At 46.0% G+C, this 20051-nt stretch overlaps 1 protein-coding gene across 1 annotated transcript; it reads left to right on the top strand.

Moving 5' to 3' along the window:
- The first annotated feature begins 1993 nt into the window (after positions 1-1993).
- LOC104255370 (cystine/glutamate transporter) lies at positions 1994-17004 on the top strand. Its single transcript, XM_059816831.1, has 12 exons — positions 1994-2189; positions 4963-5089; positions 5818-5933; positions 6612-6737; positions 9188-9287; positions 9377-9421; positions 9609-9732; positions 10052-10155; positions 11984-12080; positions 12896-13045; positions 15790-15964; positions 16869-17004. Exons 1-12 carry the CDS (start codon positions 1994-1996, stop codon positions 16931-16933), a joined length of 1425 nt encoding a protein of 474 aa, XP_059672814.1. The 3' UTR covers positions 16934-17004.
- The last annotated feature ends 3047 nt before the right edge of the window (positions 17005-20051 follow it).

The following is a 20051-nucleotide window of genomic DNA, read 5'->3' as shown; positions in this document are numbered from 1 at the left end:
CATCTCTCTTCAGTTCAGTTTCAATTCTGTGAGCCCTCTGCGTTTCACCATTGCAAATGAATGCTCTGTGGTTCTCCTTTCGGCTGAGAAATACCAGATAATATTGGTATTTCACGTGAGCTAATTAATTAGTGTCTGAGGAAACTGCAGCTGATGGCTCAGTTCGGGAAGCTCCCGGGGGTCTTTCCCTGCCCCTCTGGAGCCACCGTCTCCAGCAGTCCTGTGAGGTTTTGGGACTCTGAGGAGCAGTGCTGTGGGACCAGATGAGGCTGGTGTGACCCATCTGAGCCTTAAGCAGTCCTTCGGGACTCATTAGAGGTTTTATAACTAAACTTGGCTGGTTTGATTGAGAAGATGCCTGTGCAGGCTTGGCGCGATCTCAGAGAAACCAGCTAACGCTGCTGGCAGGAGAGAGGGTTTTCTGCATGTGCTATTCGTATGTATGAGGAGAAAGTGATAACCCCTGCTTTTTCCTGATGGTTTCCAAGCGGGAAAATAGCTGGGGATGGGGGAGAGAAGCCCTTAGTTATACTGAGTTTATACCGGGCATACAAAGAGGTATTGTGGGTGAGTGGTAACAAGGATCGTCCCGTTAAAGTTATGGGGACATTTATGTCTATGAATGGAATATAAAGACTATCAAGAAAATAATTTCTGGCTGCTTAGACTTGCTTCTATAGGTGACCGCTGCCTGGTCTCGGACACACCATTGCAGTTATTAAAGAATTTAAGAAATCCAGAAAATACAGTCTCATGTATAGTGTAACTTTGCAATAGTATACTGCCATGGGGCTGGGGCATATATTCATTATACCTCCAATTTACTGCGTTAGTATAATGAAAAAACGGCTAAAGCCGAGTGTGTGAGCATTGGAGGGGATGTGTGGCAGGAGGAGGGACAGGAGTCAAATTATGTACTCCAGACCTGTCTTGTCTGCTCTACCAGGGTTAATTAGCAGTGTAAAATGTCTACCTTGCTGTTAGGAAAACTACAAGCAGGTTTGCTACAGCAAATTAGACTGTAGTGACTGATGTGAATTCGTCTTGCCTACCTAAGCAGAAGGTGAGTTTCTTGTTGAAGGTGCCAGCCTAGGACCGAGAGAGAGACTGAAGAGACAAGACGGTGAAGTAGGAGGTTACTGCAGGGCAAGAGAACGGGATCTAGACCAACTCATGTGATCCCTGGAGTATCTGAAGTTCCCTCTTTTCTAGGAAAAACTTCATTCCTGCTGTTATTACCAAGAAAGTTTTTATATTGAGAGAAGAAACAACATGTCTGATATTAATGACTATATGCTCTGTCTTACAATTGTAAACAGTACTTATTCCTGACTCTTCAATACTCTGATAGCAAAAAGGCTTGACAGTATATTAAGAAACGCTGGTAAAATTAAGCCCTAGTGAGAAAATCAGGGTTTATTCATTCAGCAAGGATGGACAGGAAGTTAAAAAAGCTTAAATCATCTGTGTACCCCAACTAACAGAGCTCTTCTCTCCTCAGGGAAAAAAAAATATTTTTTTTTTAACCTCAGAGATCCTCAAGGTCTTGGTTATTAGGTTTGCAACTTGGAATCTGCTTTCTGCCAGTGTGCTAATTATCAATGTTGCCCCAAATTATGTCTCATTAAATTAACCCCTACCTGGCCAGTTCCAGTCTGGGCATCAAAGTTGAATTTGGAAATCGTATTCTGAAGTGTGGCACGCATCTTGTAATGCTCTGTGCTCCTTGGCAGAAGAGGCAGAAAACACTTAGGGTCCCTCTTGGGAGCTGTACCGATGTGAGATTTGATACTGAGTGTGTTATATGCACCTGTGGTTTGCTTGGTGCATCCAGCAGCTGAGGAGGACGGACTCAACAGATCTTGACAGGCTGTCCAGAAAAGAAGACCCCCGAATCCCTAACTCTTTCCTCGTCTTACAGGCGAGCCTTGAGGACACTTGGGAGACCATAGCTCCTGAATGCATGACCTTCCCCTGGGATTAGAAGAAAGCCATGGGGAAAGACAAGAAAGAAGAGGAGGCCATCTTTCTGAGGAAAAAAATAACTTTGCTGCGGGCTTTCTCGCTCCTCATCGGCAGCATGGTTGGTAGTGGCATCTTTATCTCCCCAAAAGGAGTACTGAAAAACTCCGGCAGCGTGGGTTTCTCCCTGGTTGTCTGGTTTGCCTGTGGGCTCCTCTCAATGTTTGGTGAGTGGTGCGCTTTGTCAGCCTTTGCTTAAGCACCCGGGAGGTGAAGGGAACTAGCACATTTTTATGTATAAAACGCTGGGAGAAGAATAAACCAAAAATTCCCTGTTCCTACTGCAACAGAAACAAAGTTTTAACAAGTCTGGGGGGGTCACCAGGGGTCTTTAGTTCAAATAATTCCCCCTGGGTGATTGAGGAAAACCCCAACACTTACGGTCTGTGAATATGAAATCACATCCAAGTCCAGGGCAGATCAGTGGCAATGGCTGCAGATGGAGATAGCATGGTCTCTGCCAGGAAAGCTGGGAGAAAAAGAGGGGACTCATTCTATAAGGTGGAAGGGAGATGTAGGCATCTAAAATGCACTTGTGAGTCTGAGGGCTGTGCGGTGCTTTTCATAGATGCTGTGAAAAGGGCAAGAACTGATAGTCTTAATATGCCATAAGGGATCCCCTTTCTGTCGGTGAGGACAGCGAAGCACTAGAGGAGATCGCCTGGGGACCTGCAGAGTATCCACCAGCCAGGGGTGGGTGCCTGGGTGTCTGTCAGAAACGGTTTGGGTATGTCTGATGCTGCCTTGGAGCAGGAGATGGAGCAGGTCAGTTTAGCCCTGCTTTCTGTGTGTTACCCTTGGCTCGGTTTCTGGCATTTAATACCAGTCTTTTCTCACAAAGGGTTGAATTTTTGACAACAGTTTCATGCTAGTTCTTCTGAAATAATGTAGCTCTTAAAGTTACAATGGATAAAATGTATGGCTTTTCGTTTCCTTCATTAACTGTATAAAATCACCATCTCAGAAACACTCTAAAGGTGCTATTAGGAGAACTGCAAGATCTCTCAGCTCTGGGGAGAGAGCTGATGTTTATTTCAGAGGGTGACTTTAAAGTTGTTCTTCTGTCATAACTTAGGAAAAAAAAACCCAAACCAAGAATGGAGAAATACTCCATGTGGAAAAAAACACTTTGGCACTGTGACATGTACACACAAGTTTAGAAATTGAGACATTCAATTGTTAATATGGCAACGAGTGTGGTTCTTGCTCTTAGTACATGTGTACCGAAATTTCACATTTCAGCCTATGTGTGGTTGTTTGGCGAATGATATTCTTTTGCTTAAAGAAAATCTTAAAATATAATGTGAGCACGGTGTTTCTTTTAACTGAGCAGAGCAATAAATGATAATGTGGGTGCTGATCATATAGCCCAAGCTCTGCACTTAGAAAGGTCTCTCCCTCTGTTGCATCCTTTGATAGACTCTGCTGGAAGGGCCTTGGGAACCTCTTTATCAAGTTATTCTATTTTGTAGCCAAATATGTTGGTTTGTTCTTCCCTTTTATCAGCTTGATGACCTCCCCTGATCATTCTCTGACACTTTTTTTGCAGTACGTTAAAAAAACCTGCTTTCTTTTATGCTTTTTTTTCCTTTCAAGTATGGCATTTATCTGAGTCCCATAGCGTGAGTTCAGCAAAGCACTTAAACGCACGCTTGAAGCATGTAAAGAGACCCACTGGAATAAGTGAGATGACGTGTCTGCTTATATTTGACACTTTGAACAGGGATTCTGCACAAATTTGCCAACAGAGAGGCAGGAAAAATTGAGGTCCTCACCATCGGCATGACCTGAATATGTTACGATTGCCATGGGACTTGGAGGCATGGCCATATCACCACTGGGTTCCTCTGCGCTCTCCCTCCACAGCTGCCTGAGCTGGGCAAAAAAGTAGATAGCACATCTAGATATGGCCTTATCACCCAGGTTCACATCCCAATAGCGCTCAGCCCCATTGCAAGGAGAGTTGTGCTCAAAGAAGTGAAGTGTTTTATGATTTCTTCTGGTGAACAAAGGATGTTTAACCTAGCAAGTGAATCCAGTGTAGGCAGGGCTTAAGATTCGTACTTAGACATGTTCAAATGGCATGATGAATGGCTCTATAGAGAAAACACAGACGGGATTTTTCTGGCAGAGGCATAAAGGTTTCTATCCGCTTCCCCGAAAGTTTTAAGCTGTCTTCTCTGGTGCGCCTCTCCCAGGGTTTCTTGTTGTGCCCTGGCGCAGGGGCAGGGAGGCGCAGAGGCGCTTGTCAAAGCAGGAGCAGGCAGTCCCCAGGTCTGTCAGTGCGCTTATACGTGAACATGTGAGAAGAGACTGACTGAGCCTCTCATGTGGACACTTCCCTTGCTCTGCACCATCGGGGCTATGTTTTCCTCCGGTGGCAGGTCTTCACTGTCAGAGGTGATGCCCTTCCACGTCCTCTGTCCGTTGTCTTCGAATGAAGGAAGGGATTTATGTGAAGATGCAAGATAAGGACACAGGAATGTGGTCTGTGATCAAAAACGTGATTGAAATGCCCAGTTCAACCACAGCCTGTTGGCTGAGCTGCTCTAACTGCCTTGTAAGTACCATTTCACCAGTCTAACTGTGAGGAGAAGCAAGAACCCAAACCTCCAGGACTTTTTTCAAAGGAAACCTCTTGTAGCTTTGTGTGAAGTCGCTATCACACACCTTTCCACATAACTTACATGGAAAAGTTGTATCATTAACCAGAAAATGGAGAATTTCTTTCCTTCCAACAGAGAAGTCAATTACTTCAAAACTGACTTCAGAACACTGTAGCACAGAAAAACAGGGAAGAGTGGTTCTGCTAAAGCCCTTTTTCTTCCTCTAATTCACTACTTATTTTAAACAGATTCATTCAATCCCTGAAAAGTCACACAGAAAAGAGAAAATCCATGGGATTATTTACTCAGTGCATTTCTACCTGAACTTTTCCAGGTGCCTTGTGTTATGCAGAGCTTGGTACAAGAATCACCAAGTCTGGAGGACATTATATCTACATTTTGGAGACATTAGGGCCTCTGCCAAGTTTCTTATTCCTGTGGGCAGAGTTTTTTGCTATCAGGTAAGAGATTTGCTTTGTTTGCCTTTTGCTGGATGCTGTGACGATTTAAAAAACCGAACGTTACAGTGCCAGGTAATAGTCTAGGTAGTTTGTAAAGGAAAGAGTAGAAACAATCTGAACAGCTTCTAAAGATTTTTCAGTGATAAAGGAAGAAGGCAAAATGGATAAATAGTTACACATGTTCAATGTGATCTGTACTTGAAGAATATCTCTTTTCTCTCCTGGCAGCTGGTATCCTCCAAGAGCCATTGTATTTTTCAGAGACTGACAATAGATGCTAGATTTATTTCAAATCTTGTTTTCATTGTGAAATGTTTTCAGATTCTCCTGTGGAGACAACTGGCTGGCTTAGCCCTGAGTTAAATAACATTTTAGAAAATTGTCAGTTACTTCTTTTTTAACTTTACAAAGAAAGTCCTTACCTCTCATTAACCTGTGTCCTTCACGTAAGCTGAGATGAAGCAGGACATATGAACCACACTGCATTGCTCAGTAGGATTAATCTCAACTTTTGCTTTCAAGTCGGGAATTAAGCTTTTTGCAGCATGTGATTTTTTAAATCTATTTACTGAGAAAAACCTAGGAAAAAGACTCTACGGGAATTCATCATCTGCATGGGAGAGCAGGATTAAACTGGGTGGGGAAGCTTGCCCCCCTCCCGAGTTCTGTGCATCATGCCATTTTTTGGCCGTCCGCAGACCACAGTTTGTTCTCGGTTCCCCCCCCAGGCCTGCCAACAGCGCTGTGGTTTCTTTGGCATTTGGACGCTACATGCTGGAGCCGTTTTTTGCCCCCTGTGCAGCCCCTGTCCCTGCTGTGAAGCTCGTGTCTCTCCTGGGGTACTGTAAGTACTAACTTTTATGGAACTGCTGATCTCTAAGCCTCTTTGTTCTGGACCAGGGGCACTTACGGGGTGTTATCTTCTGGGATAACTGTGGGATCAGGGCCCCGTCTTACCTCCTTGGCCACCCAAAACTTCCTGATCCAAGGGGCTGGTTTGGGGCCACTATATTCTCCAAGAAGTGAAATGGGCCCCCTTGTCGACCAGCTGGAGCCCAGGTCGGGAGGATTGTGCCAAGTACGGGAGTAGAAACTCTTCATGTATAATTGTGCAAATGTCACCTGGGTTGAGGGTGTAAGGCTGAAGGTTTTGGACTCCTTGCCCGGTGCACCCAGCCCGTGAAGCTGTCCTGCCTGCTTGGGGATGGTGTGTGCTGGCACAGGGACTGCTGTGAAGGTGCCGAGATGTCCCTCTAAACTCACGCCTTCCCCCCAGGCAGGCATGTATCACCGGATAGGAACCAGGCTCCTGGTCCCTCTTAGGAGCATAACTCAGCTCCCCGTTCAAATGCTATACACTGGGCCACCCCTGTAATGTTTTCTGCCATCTCTCACCCCGAGCATCCTCTCTGTAAAGACGCGGCTTTCTCCCCGGCATCCCTAGAGCAGGGAGTGCTGCTGTATTTTTTTTCCTGTGTGTCGAGCATGGGCTACAGCTGTAGCAGTGTGGTCTCCTCTCCAGACACGGTCCTCACCCTCAATTCCTGGAGTGTCACCTGGAGTGCCCGGCTGCAGACGGCCCTCTCCATCGTCAAACTCCTGGCCCTTGCACTCATCATCGTGCCAGGGATGATGCTGCTGGCCCAGGGTAGGTGCGCTGCTGTGTGGCTGAGGGAGGGTGCTTGACACGCCCGGCTGTTACAGCCTTTATCGGTCGCTAGTGACAAGTGTGGTACTCCTTTAGCTGGCAGGAGCTTTCTCTGCCTGTAAGCTGGATGTGAATTAGCTGAGACCAGGGTAGTTTGCACTAAGCTGCATCATTGCACTGGGCTGACGCATCTGGCTCAGCTGTCCTTTCTCCAAAATGGAGCGAGTCTCAGTGCCTGAGGCTGTGTGAGCCTACCGAGGGTCACACAGGCACCCTCCTCTGCAGATGGTATTTCTTTGGTGTCAGACTTGCCTGTTTCCAGTATGGCTCGAAATCCTTCCAAAGCAGCACAAATCTGGACATCAGGGATGAGTGACAGCATCCCGTGATGGCCCGAGCCAGTCACAGCTGTGTAATGAGTTACAAGCCCTCAGCTGAGCCCTGACAACTGCATCTCTAACCTTTCTGTGGCTTAAGCTAATGGTTTTTACCTCCTAGTTGAGATGGGCAGTAACTCAGTAAACTTACAATGGACTCATGCAGGATTGCACACTGACATCCAGAGTGGGGGGAAAAAACCCTACCAGTAGTATCTTCTGGGAATGATACAAGAGTATTGGCTTTAATCCAAGCCTCAGTTTATAGAAAAGCCCAAGGCATTCCCACTCAAGGGATGAAGCCTTCTCCCTTTTCACGCTATTACCTTCCTCTGCAGAGAAAACAACACAGGCAGTAGGCTTGATGTTCATGTTTCTTTCTGATGTCTGGAGCTGGCTGCTTTGAACACATAAAGATCCCCTCAGGCTGGCAGCACTTCTGAACTGAAGGACAGCCCTGCAGCTAGAAATCCTAAACCATTATTGTTAGGAATGCCTCCAAATGACAATCTGGAGCCCTGGCACCTGTCCTCCGGCAAGGAAGATAAGTGCCAGTGACATCTGGAGGGAGAATTCACCAAGAGACCCCAATATGACAGGTCGTATTTAATGTGACTCATGGGGGACTGTAAATCACTCATTAATGTATTGCAGACAATAAATCCTTTTTGTGCATCATCACTTATCAGCAATCATTTTAGGACATAAAAAGACTACCCTGATAAGCCCACTCCCATATTTTGGTTTAGTTTTCTTAAAATATGTTTTCTTTTTGACTTGTTTTTTGTACTTAAAAATCAGGTTTGAGCTTTTAAATCAGTTTGCTTGATTCCCCCGCCTTGTTCTACTCTTTTTGGTTACACTCTTGTCCTTTCCTCTGCCATTACCTTCCTTTTGGCTCAGGTTTGTTTTAGAGACTTGCTGGGTCAGTGTTTCAAACCCAGATGCCCAAATCTCATCACAGAGCTCTTTGCAGAGGCACCTCCACAGAAGTGGCCTGACTTTCTCCATGAGCTCCATGCCATTTCATCCCTTTCCTGACAAAGCCGAACCAGGCGAGCTCCGCACCTTCTACTTTTAAAGAGACTGTGATATGGAGAACTGAATATAGATGTGGAACCAAACCTTGGGCCACCTGGATTTGAAAATGTTGGACATACAACTCCTTTTAACTGCATTTTTTATTGGTCTTCCTCTGAATGAGAGGCCATTAGGTGTCTGTCTCTTCCCTAGGGTTTTTTGGAGTTTGGTTAAAATATGGTTCATATCCAACATCCTGACTTTGATTTTTCTTCTTTTTTTTTGTTGTTTCTGTATTTTTGTTTTGTTATTTCAAGCAGAGAACTTTTAGGAAAATTGGGGGAGTTGGTAAAATGGGTTCTCTGTCTGAGCCACCTTTACTTTTTGGATTTTATTTGCTTTGCCCTCTGTGTCCTCAGTTCCTCTTCCTGCGGCAAGCCACGGTGGCTGGCAGGGGCGGCAGGCTGGGACCGTGCCTGGAGCGGGGCCAGGCTGGAGGTCCCTGCTCCTGGTCCCTCCTCCGCTCCGGTTCCCATGCTCCGGCCAGCCTGTGGCTGGGGTCAGTGATCTGGCAGCGGGATCAGGAGGGAGCACAGCAAGAGCCGAATTAGCCGCCTCACTGGCTGTACCACATCAAAGAGGAGTGTGCATCCAGCTGCTTAGGGGGCTGGGAGGGGAAGAGGGGGGTCAACCCGGTGAATTAATTTTGGGCCTAAATAAAGGACAGGACAACTGGGGTCCTCTCATCTCCACGATCTCCCGTTCCCACAGCAGGCTCTATCTGAAACAGAACCAGTTGTTGCCATTGCCCTTCTGAAATGTCTCCCGTAGATGAACGGGTGACGGATTTGTTCTGTCGCTGTTTGTGAAGTAAACTTGTTAGCGCAGCACTGCAAAGTAAAGCAATGAAACAAATCTGAATACCTGGCTCCAAGGAAGTCACAAACGCTCTTCCCAGGTCTGGGCAAGAGGTACAGGGGGTGTTATCCCGCAGTAAGGAAGCCCATCTCTGACATTTCCCTGCTCCACATCCTTTGTTTATCTCTTCCGCAGGCCACACCAAAAACTTCCAGGATGCTTTTGACAGACAGTCGCTGGTTTTGGATAAGCTGCCCCTGGCTTTTTACGCAGGCATGTTTGCATATTCAGGCTGGTAGGTGTGATGAGGGGATGTTTCATGGGCAGCAGACTGATATCTGAGACATGGCTCAAACTCTCTCCCTGTCTCTTCCCACCACGCAGGTTTCAGGCCAGCTTTGTGCGTGAAGAGTTGGTCAGACCTGAACGGTAAGGCTGGGAAGAAGTCATCTTGGGCTACCAGCATCTGGGGTACTGTGGCTTTCCCAAATGCAGTATGGGAGGAAATAAGTTTGTGGGCTCACCTAACCAATGCCAGCTGCAATCTGCAGTATTACTGTGCATAACAAGGGATAACAGCTTGTTCTTTGTGCACGTCTCTTCCCCTTTCTTGTAGAAATATCCCCCTGGCTGTCATCGTGTCCGTGATCACGGTAATTGTGGGGTACATGCTCACCAACGTCTCCTATTACACAGTCCTGGGAACGCAAGATGTTCTGGCTTCTCCTGCTGTGGCTGTGGTGAGTCATTACCCCTACTGTTATCTTTCTTCAGTGTGGTCAGCTTATGCTGAAGGGGTGGTCATGGCGGGTGTTTCAGAGATGGTTTTCCTATAAAATGCTTTGTTGCTTTGTCATTTCTCTGAATTATTGGGCAACAGTAACTTCTTCTAGTCTTGCCTAAAAGATAATGAAAAATAACCTGCAGATGACAGCAGAAAAGTCAAGATCTGTGAGTTTATATTTTACTCCTTGGATGGAGGAAGTTTTCTTTCTTTTGAATATGATGTTGTCTAGACATCACCACATGTTCCTAAAGTCACTCTCGCTCTTCCTCCAGAGCTTTGTGCAGCAAGCCTTCAAAAGCCTGATCTCCGTGGTCCCTGTCCTTGTCGCACTGTCCTGCTTTGGAACCATGAATGGAGGAATCTTCACATTTTCAAGGTCACATCCCTAAGAGTTTATTAGTCTCTTGGCTTACTGCATCGAAGGAAAGCACCAGCGACCTGTGTAGCTGCTCACCTATGCGATGGCATTTTAGCCACTCTTGTGGGGACAAATAAGGCCTTTGACTCCCATGATGTCAACTACAGGACAATCCCTGTTGGCTGAGAGTCTACCCTTTCTATTTCTGGCCAGGTCCAGACTTTGGTATCTAGGGCTGGTCACAAACAAATGTTTTTTTTCTTCTCTCCCCAGCCCTCAGTTTAAATCCCCAGTTTAAAGTGAAATGTCAATGTTTCTGGTGAACTAGAGGCTTTGTTGCCATTGGCAGCTGCTCAGTGAGACCGGGTCTTCTTTCGCTGGGTTCACCCAGCTGCTCTGCTGCAGGGCACAGGGTCCCTCTGATGTGAGGATCTCTGGCCAAAGGCACATTCTCCCTCGAGGACTTTGCTTTGAGGTCAGTGAAATGTTATTGGGGATTGGCTATTCCTAAAGCAATAGTCGAGGCTCAACAAGTCTTGTTGTAGCAATAACAAAAGCTTTGTTCCATGGAAAAATTATCTTGCCAGCTTTGCTAGCTACTGCACTGCATGTCCTTATGGGAGCCTTCAAATTGGAGAGGAGGGCAGAGCTCACAGAAAAGCACATCATGCTGGTCCCAAGAAGCTGAGCAAACTCTCTGGAGCCAGTTCTGTTTCACAGCTTTGACTGCAAAAGGAAAAATCAGTTGATACGAAAGGGATGTTTCATAGCGCGAAAGCTAATGAGTTTTTTTGATCCACTAGCCTGAAGTCCTCTATTCAATACAGGTGCGGAAAATCCTCCCCGTTAGCTCCTCTAGATAATGGTTTTCTTTGAGGATGAGAAGTCCCTGGACAGCAGAGAGGTTCTGCGTGTCCCTATCGCTTTTCTCTCCCCCATCCTGGCGCCATTAACATAACCATTGCAGAAAGGCCATATAAACAGCGATGGGGCCTCCCTGGCTGCTGGCCAGCCACACCCCTGCAAAACAACACAGACAGCAACAAAACCAGTTTTACACTCATGCCCCCGCTGCTTTGGGCCCTCCTCCAGCCCAGCTGATGCTCTGGCATGGTTTGTGGATATTTAAATTTATAAAATTGGATGCAATGACTTCTCCCTAATTGCCCTTTCATGAGTCAAAGGATGGATGGAGGGAAGGAGCTCTCTGCTGTCATTTTGTAGCTGGTCTGGTGTGTAGCTGACCTCTCGGCAGTATGCCAAACTATATTTTCCAACAGCTGGCTGGAGGATTGAAAATCCTCTATTATTTGAGGAAATCGGACTTTTTTTTTTTTAAATTTAATATATATTTTAAATATATGTATTTTTTTAATATATCTATAAATGTAGGCATGAAGACTGAAAATCCTTTTTCATAAACTCACCAGCCTCTCTTAAAAAGAATTGAAGTTTGTGACCCCTCCGCTTCCTACTGGAAAGATTAACCCCTTCTCTGATGGCAAGAAACTTTCTTGCTTCCGTTTCCAGCCTGAACTCATTCACGGTCGCTTTGGACTTGCCCAAAGGTCTCTGCTACACCCAGGGAGATGCTACCAGTTGTCCTGCTGGTGGGCTCTGTGCTGCATTGAACTAACTGGTTCTGGGAGAGCTATGTGAATTCAACATTGGGTTTTTCTTCCAAATGCCCCAAAAGTGTGGCTAAAGGCAGAACTGTGGCCTTGAATAGCAGACCTGTGCTGGGTGGCAGGGTGCCTTGTGGCCTCAGGTCAGTCCAGCAACTGATCTTCTCATTTCTAGTCGGGATGTGGGATGCTAATGCATAGGGCTCCCTGTCTTTTCCTAGGACTCTGTTTGTGGCTTCCAGGGAAGGACAGTGGCCTCCTCTCTTCTCCATGATCCACATCCGAAGGCATACACCCCTTCCTGCTGTCATGTTAATGGTAAGGAGATCTGGCTGTGTGACATGCCCTGTTTTTGCTGTCTTGGCTTTCTTGCAAAGCCTGGAGAAGCTGAGGAGTTTTAAAGGGTGTTGAGACACTAAGTCAGCCTCCGAAAAATAAAGAAGGTGGAATACTGGAAATGGCTGCAAAGTATTAAATCCCCTTGTGCCAGCATCTGTATCCAAACCCACTACCTTGAAGTCCCTGTCATTTTGCTGCAGTAGCCTTGGACACCTTTTTTAGAAATACTGTCCACACCATCTGCCACATTTGCTGCTTGATATTGTCCTATGAAAACACCTCTGCCAGGCTTTGGCTGTTTGGAAAACTGAAATTCCTGGGTGTGGTGGAAATGCAGGGAATGAGCATTTGCAGAGATGCCCTCAGTTTTGCTTTGTTGGTTTTTTTTCTGGCAATGGTCCAGCTCCATCCTAACTGTACTGCAGTGCCTCTTGCAGCTTGGCTGACCTGCTAAAAGCTTAGCAGGTATCTTTGTAGGTAGCCTTTGTACCAGCAGTGCAGGCTTTTGGATCATGCATGTTTTAATTGCCCTGTCCAGGACGTAAAGCATCAAAGCTGCTGTTGATCTTTAAAGGATTGATTCTTTCTGTAGCACTTTATAACAGTGCATTTAGGCCTTTTGCCTTCAGTCTGTGACACTGTTTTGTAAAGCTCTCTGACCTCTGAAATGTTGGGGCTGTGAAATAGCTGCCTGTGATTGCAGGGGGGCTGGAGGAGGTGATCCATATTACCCTTTCTAGTCCAAGGACCGTAGTAAGGCTTTAATGACTGTATTTCATCTTCACAATGCTCAGTTCCCTTTGGTTACTGCCATGGTGTGTATCGGAGATATCTACCATCTAATGAACTTCTTCAGCTTTTCCCGATGGCTCTTCATAGGATTAGCCACCCTCGGGCTCATTGTCCATCGCCACCGTCACCCAGAGCTGCACAGCCCGTTCAAGGTAATGCATGGCCTCTATCTAACAGCTGGGAATGTGCAGGCTTGTCACTTCTCTCTCTCTTATTTGCTAATAATTAGAGCATGACATGGCCATGATTGCCTTTAGGCTCTAAGGGGTTGCAATCCCTGTTGCTCAGTAAGGCATGTAGGGAGCCTGCAAGGAGGGACCCTTGCTGGGATATTATTTCAGTGGTAGGTAAGTCTCAGCTCAAGCTGCGAAACAGAAGGGTATCAGGCGTCGGGGAAAAGAGCATGGCTGGAGGGACCCTGGGAGCAAACCTGGCTTAAGCGGAATCATCTCCTGGCGTAAAAATATTGTCGAAAGAAGCTTGTGTGCAAGTATTGCTACTGCAGGCACTGAGGATGTGCACAGCACATGCATGCGTACCACAAAGTGTTTTGTTCAGCAGTCAGCTAACAGCAGCTAATGGCCAATGCAGTGTGTGGTCCCGTAGAGAAGGACCTGCCCTCCTGCCCCAGGGAGAGGGAGGAGAGCAGCTCAGTGAGCCTCCAGCCATGTGTGACCTTTGTGGGCTGCCCATTATACCAAAAGCCCAGGCGGCCAGTGGGGTTTGTGGAGCTGCCTGACGCATGCAGCATCCAGACTTCACCCATGGTAGTTTCCAACCAGTGCTGCTGGTGCACCCGTTGTTTTCCTGGTTGCTGGCGGGACAAGTTTGCAGGAGAGTGCAGGATTTACTGCACAGACACTGCCCTGCCTGTGTACCTGCAAAGCTCCAGTGCATTCAGACCATAAGCAGTGAGAGGCATTAAAAGTGGGCAAAGGGAAGGGGAGAAGCAAGGGGATTCAATTCCCCCTCTTCAATGGGAAAGTTGGAAGACGCCTTACCCTCTTGTGGCTTTCCTTAGCCTCCAGCTGGGCCCCTCCAGTGGCCCTTCTCACGCTGCTGGGTGCTGCAGTCCTGCTCATGGGGAGCCGTTGGTCCCCTCGCGTCCGAGCTGGAGTTGGCGTTGGAGCAGCTTTCTTGCACTTGGGTCACCTTTCTCACTTCTGGATAACGTGCAGAAGGCATTTGGCCGGGGCAGTGCTCGAGGCGTGCACAGTTTGTTCCCGTCTCCAGTTGCGCTTGCCAGCCAGCTCCTGGGGAAGAGAGGAGACCTCCAAGGCCACAGGCACTGGGCAGCCGATCAGTGAGAAGCTCAGGGGATAGAAACGCTTCCCATGGCTCCCAGGGCTCCTCCCTGAGCCGTGAGAGACCTGATGCGAAGTTTGGGGTAATTCTTCTTCTCGGTCTTTGCTGGAGACAGAGTGTTTAGCAGAGACCTTTAAGCTTCCCAGTTTGTTGGCTGGCTGCACTCGTGTGCTCACCCAGAACCAGATTTTAAATGATTTCTCTTTTTCTTTTAAACCATGCTTCTCAGGGGAAATTTATTAGTGGATAGCACTGGTGATGTTTTCAGTTGCTGAGATTTTGCCCTATTTTGTTTTAGACAGAGATTTAGGATTTTAACGGTTCCTAAAGGCAGATTAAGTGAGGGAGGGAAATGCTGGGCTTTTGGTCAGTTTGACTGATCCCCCCCCAGTTTTTATAACCGCTGGACACCCGCAGCCCGGGTCTCTGGCAGAGGGAAGGCTGCGTGCAGGTGGTGCGGGCATGTGCTGCGCTCTAGTGGCCAGAGAGAGGTCGTCTTCTGCCGCTCGTTTATGGAGAACAAATGGTAAAATACATGATTGTGCTGGTACTTCTTCTCCCCGGTAGCATTTTGAGTTAAAAATGGTGAGAAAACACCGGTAAGAGGAGGACGCAGTCCTCTTGCACACCTCTCAAGCAGATGCGCAGCGTGAGTGCGTGCATGTAGGAGAGGCTGGTAGGGATGCTCCGGCTGGAAAGACAGCAAGAGCATGTCAGTTTGGTGGCTGGACAGCTGCCATTGTTAGAGCAACTGATCTCTTCCAGCTCGGCATGGTCAGCATCCAAAATAGGATCTCTGTTACCGGCAAAGAGATTGTCACCCTAGGTGAGACCGGCAGCTCCTTCATTCTGTCAGCCATGGCGAGGAGTAACTTGGCTGAGGTTGGAGCCAAAGACTGAGGGGATGCTTCACAGTTTTATTATTTATTGCAGTCTTCCAATTTACTCTCCAAATAATCCAGATGAATTGGCTCACCTGACAGGGTAAAGCTGAAGTGCTGACTGCTTCTTTGGTCTTTCATCAGGGTGTTGTTGAAGCTGATGTTCTTGATGCAGGTGCTATGGAGGTAGGGAGTCTAGTTTATCCTGTTTTGGCCCCTGTAAGTCTCAGGCAAGCTGGAGGCAGGTCAAAATGAGTCACGAGTGTTATAGCCAAAGAACAGTTTGATTCAAAGTGCTGCTTCTACTCTTGGCATCAGATTTTCCACCAGCATTTGCCACAAGTGGCAAGTAGGTATGTGTGCGTGTGCACGTGCATGCACAGGAGCAGTGCATTCAGAGAGCAGTGGGGTATAGGTGACTTTTCCTCCTGCTTGGCTTCCAGTTGCATGTGAGGTTTATATTTTGATGCACATGAACATAGGAGGCATGCACCTTACAGGGCACACTGAGCTCCAAAGGAGGTACAAGTCAATTTTTGTTCTGTGCATCCTACTCATTCGCAACTGATTGTACAGAAACAGTGTACAGGACAGCTATATGATTTTTATCACCTTCTTTGAGATGGAGAAGTGTGTGCTGGCGTGGATGGATGCTGATTTGCTATAGCCATCAGTTTTGCCTGAGAGTCTTCTGTGCTTCTTTTCTCCAGGTTCCCCTGTTTGTTCCTGTCTCTTTTACCATCATCTGCCTCTTCACAGTGGCAATGTCTTTCTACTCAGACCCTGTGAACATTAGCATTGGATGCACCATGGTTTTAAGTGGTTTTCCAGTCTACTACCTCATCATCCGTAGGCAAATGTCAAGTCGTTGCCGTAGCCTGTTTTGTAAGTATGCGTTTGAGTTTCTGTATTGTGGACTTAAACACCCTCAGGGGTGGGGGTGTTGCTTTGTTCCCAGGGCTCATTTCTAACGCAAATTGCTCCATGACCAACAGAACTCATAAACCCTAAATCATGACCCCTGCCACCCCTTCAATGGCTTTCCCAAGATATACAGCTGAAGAGGCGAGGGGTAGGCTGGCAGCCAGGCACAGGCTGTGTCTGCCTGGCTTGTGAATATACTGACAAGCCAGCCTGATGCTTTGTTTTAGAAAAGACAGGGCTGAGGTCTACCAGTGGGGGGAACCGAGAGGGTCGCTTTCACTGTCCAGCCCTGGTTCCTACTAAACTTTATCATACCTTTGGGATCACCACCTCTCGGTCTGATTTTGGCTGACACTGAGCAACAAGATCAAAAGTTAGGATGGGGAGACTGACTAGCAGACACTGTAACCCTGTGCACAAACATACTTGCTGTAAGGCTGGGGAGAGGACTGGTAGAAGACAACGGTGCCGCTTGTGGGCTATCTGTTTGGTGAAGAGGCCAGGATGGTTTTGGGCACAGATGTGGGTGTGTAAATGAAACAAATTTCCACCCCATGTAATGTCTAGCACAGATTTCCTTTGGGAGTAGCTCTGGTGGCACAATGATTTACTTAGAAACAAGAGCCCAGTTTTGAGTTTAGTTTATAATTTCAGTTATGAATCTTGTTTGGTTTTTTTATTTGAAGTTGGGCTGAGGTGTATCAGTAATCAGTGAGTAGAAGAAAACATACAGCGAGAAAGGAAGCAGATACAGTGATCTGCTAACATAAAGTGCTCCAGCCATTAGTGCTGATGTTCTGATTCTTCAGCCATATCTCAAGATTTCCTCCAGACTAAACTTTTTTCCTTTTTATCCTCCTTTCAGATTATCTTACACACAAACTACAGTTACTGCTGGAAGTAGTCCAACAAGAAGTCAAAACTTACTGAGAAAACCATCAGAACTTACAGGAGAAGATAAAATCTACTTATTCCATTTCTGGTACCTTTGATCTTACCAAAAGCAGGCCACACTCTTACTCTTTTAATCACTGCAAATGAGCATAAGCCTGAGCCAAAACCTTGCTGCAAGTGTTCCTAAGCTTGCCAATTGGGATCGGGATGAGTGTGTCACATCTGTTTCTGCCTTTCTCTTTTTTAGCAAAACAATCTAGTTCTCTGAAATGAGCTTGCTTTGCCTGCAGAGTGTCTTCAAAACCAAGATCCTAATTTTGCAGCCTAGCCCAGTCCTCTGTAACATAGTGGGGGGGTGTGGTGTGTGTGTCTGTATACACACTATTTTAAAATTCCTTAACTCGGCAAATAGAGAAAGGGAGCATATTGCAGAACTTAGTCCAGTACATGGAAGCCAAATGCAGGTTTCAAACTGAAGTGTTGTAGTAGCCATGCTGTGGACAAATATTGTGAAGGGAAATGGGTGGGGAGAGCAAATTAGAAATAAGGTAGATGAATTGGAAAGGAGGAGGTGGGGGGATAAAACTTCGTTTACCAGAAAGTGCACATTCAGGTTAAGGAGAAGATATTTGAAACCCCTTTGAAATTCAAATGTTGACAAAGTAAGGTCAGAAAGTTTTGCTGTGATTACTGTATAAGCAGATTAAGTTTATTTTGCTTTGAAATAGTGTTTCAATTTTTTCTGTCATGATATTTCAAAATGTACAAACACATTAAAAAAAAAATCAGCTAAATATCCACAAGAATATGACAAAATAGATCCTGATCCCTCCCCCCACTCCCCAGCCCTGCTCCTCACCTGGTACCACCAGTGAAGTTGAAAATTCCGATTATGGCCCAACTCCAGTGAAACACAATTTCTGCTTTAGTTAGACAAAATGACTGATGAGACTTGGGCAGATTCCTTAATAAATGCATCTTTTGGTGCTCTAAGAAGACGTGATAAACTTCATGTCAGAGCTTTAACTTTAAATCTGCGGTCAAATGACTTGCTAAATCAATACATAAATGCTCATTTGAACTATTGACAAAAGAAAGGTTTCCGTTATTGGATTGCTTTGGTTTATATTATTAATGTGGCAATGTTATATGTCCAGATAAAACAGTAATTAGCTATTTCCAATCACTTAATTGTTAATATTTTCCTAAAAGATGGGAAGTAGCATGCTGAGACTCCTCTAATGACCGCTGGAAAGCGGAAGAGCAGAACGTGGAGCATTTTTAACCTTTTGTAGCAAGCTTTTATGTACTTAGAGTAAAACCAAAATAGCCTTTATAAAACCAATGTAATCTACCCAAACATGTAAAATTCACCATCAAGATCTGGAAATAAATGTGTTTTTTTTTTTCCAAAGCAATTGAGAATTATTATTCTTGTTATGACTGCTTTCTGCTCCTGTGCTAAATTAAGCTGGGAAAGCAGCAGCGTGGCTGCAGGGCTCATTTCCCCCCTCCCTTCCCACAGTTTAATTTACAAGCTGCTGGACATTGTTCAACGGGAAATCCAGTCCTACTGGGAAAACCATCACAACCTACAGGAGATGGTACCGCCTTTAAATGATAGTGTGGTTTCAAGTGAGATCTGGAAGTGTTTCCAGGCTCCCAGGCATGGCTCGGTCCCCTCTCGCACCGGGCTTTGCTGAAGCTGAAGCCCCGCAGCACTCCGCAGCCGGGCCCCAGGGTGGGTGGCTGAGGAACCAACCTGCGGAAGACCTTGCACAACCAGGTAAGCCCCATCACCCCAACATAGCCTTAGTCCACCCCCTTAGGTACTGGTTTGGGGGATCTTCTACATCTTGAGGTAGAAGCATGAGACGCTGCCAGCCTGGTGCTGTGCTGCAGGACCCCTGTGAGCACAGTGTGCCTACATCATAGCATCAGTACTCGCGCATCAAACCTTGGAGTGGTCTGAAATTGCAACAGAGCTGCTGTGTGTGTCTGCAGATAGACACATAGGAAGGGTGAAACGTCACTTTTTTTTGTCTATTTCATCTGAAGAGAAAAAGGGAACAAGAATTTAAATTCCTGGGGGGAAAGTAAGTAATCCTACCTGCTGGACCATGGTTTCTTTATATGTGATAAATCATTTGACATATGCAGGGAAATCACACTTGGGTGCCTCTGCTGACTGTGCAGGAATATGATCTTGCAGGGCTATATATAGGAATTCTGCTCCAAGACCTGTCAGATATTGGAAATGCAGGCAGATACAGCATCATTGACAGTTAGAAATCAGAGTTTCAACAGCTCCACGGATGACATTGCAATTAAAAGCGATAAAAATAAAAAATATATGTTCAGAAGATATTAGTTTACAGTGAGCTCAAGTTTCCAGTTTGTGGTGAGTTGTTTGTTTTTGGAGAGGATGGTGTGCTGCTCCCAGCAAAGCTACGTAAACATTTTCTACTAAGCCAGAATGTTTTTCCTAGAGCTGATATCTCGTGCCTACTGAAGCTCTTGGCTTCAGTTCAGAAAAGTATTTTACTAGAGAATTCACATATGCAAAAATGAACCTGCGGAACCCAATCCTATAAATCTCATCAGTCAAAGGGAAGCATAAAAGTTGTGCAACTGTGGAGACGACAGCCAGATACTATATTGGGAGGTCAAAAGCCAGTCAAGAAAGTCCAGACAGGGAAGAAACAAAGTTCAACTTCATAATCATACTTGTGGTGGTTTTGTTGGGGTGGGTTTTTTTAATAGTATGTCTATAAAATGCACTCAGAGTGCAGCCTTTCCAGAAACTAAAACAGAGATTTATGTGTTTCAGCCACTACTGATCTGGTCTGACTAGACCATCAGGAAATAAAAATGTTCTGGGCAATTCAGCTGAACGTAATTTGTGTAACAAAAAAAAAAAAAAAGTTTGCATCTGAACGAGTTTATGTAGTTAGTTGTACTTCACCTGTCGTTAAGCTTTATGCTTCAGAGCTCTGCTGGGAAACGCTGTCAGCCTTTTAGACTGAAAGGCTGGAGGTCAGACTGGAAAGCTCCTAACCGTTCTCTGATTTCCGTGGGGAAGAACAGAGCAGAGGCTCAGACTTAAGATAAAGGAGTACAAATACTCGGGACAGCGCAGTGCTCTGTGTGGGCT

The sequence above is a fragment of the Gavia stellata genome, chromosome 4 (genome assembly GCF_030936135.1).
Source record: "Gavia stellata isolate bGavSte3 chromosome 4, bGavSte3.hap2, whole genome shotgun sequence".
Lineage (NCBI taxonomy): Eukaryota > Metazoa > Chordata > Aves > Gaviiformes > Gaviidae > Gavia > Gavia stellata.
The sequence above is the reverse complement of the archived record's forward strand: the minus strand, read 5'-3'. Positions and strand labels throughout refer to the sequence as shown.

What these genes read in the sequence shown, in the direction of transcription:
- LOC104255370 (XM_059816831.1), top strand. Translation starts at nt 1,994, where the DNA reads ATGGGGAAAGACAAGAAAGAAGAGGAGGCCATCTTTCTGAGGAAAAAA. An exon ending in CGTGTCTCTCCTGGGGTACT is followed by an intron (nt 5,934 to 6,611) that starts GTAAGTACTAAC and finishes TCTCCTCTCCAG; the next exon opens with ACACGGTCCTCACCCTCAAT. An exon ending in AGCTGCACAGCCCGTTCAAG is followed by an intron (nt 13,046 to 15,789) that starts GTAATGCATGGC and finishes TCTTTTCTCCAG; the next exon opens with GTTCCCCTGTTTGTTCCTGT.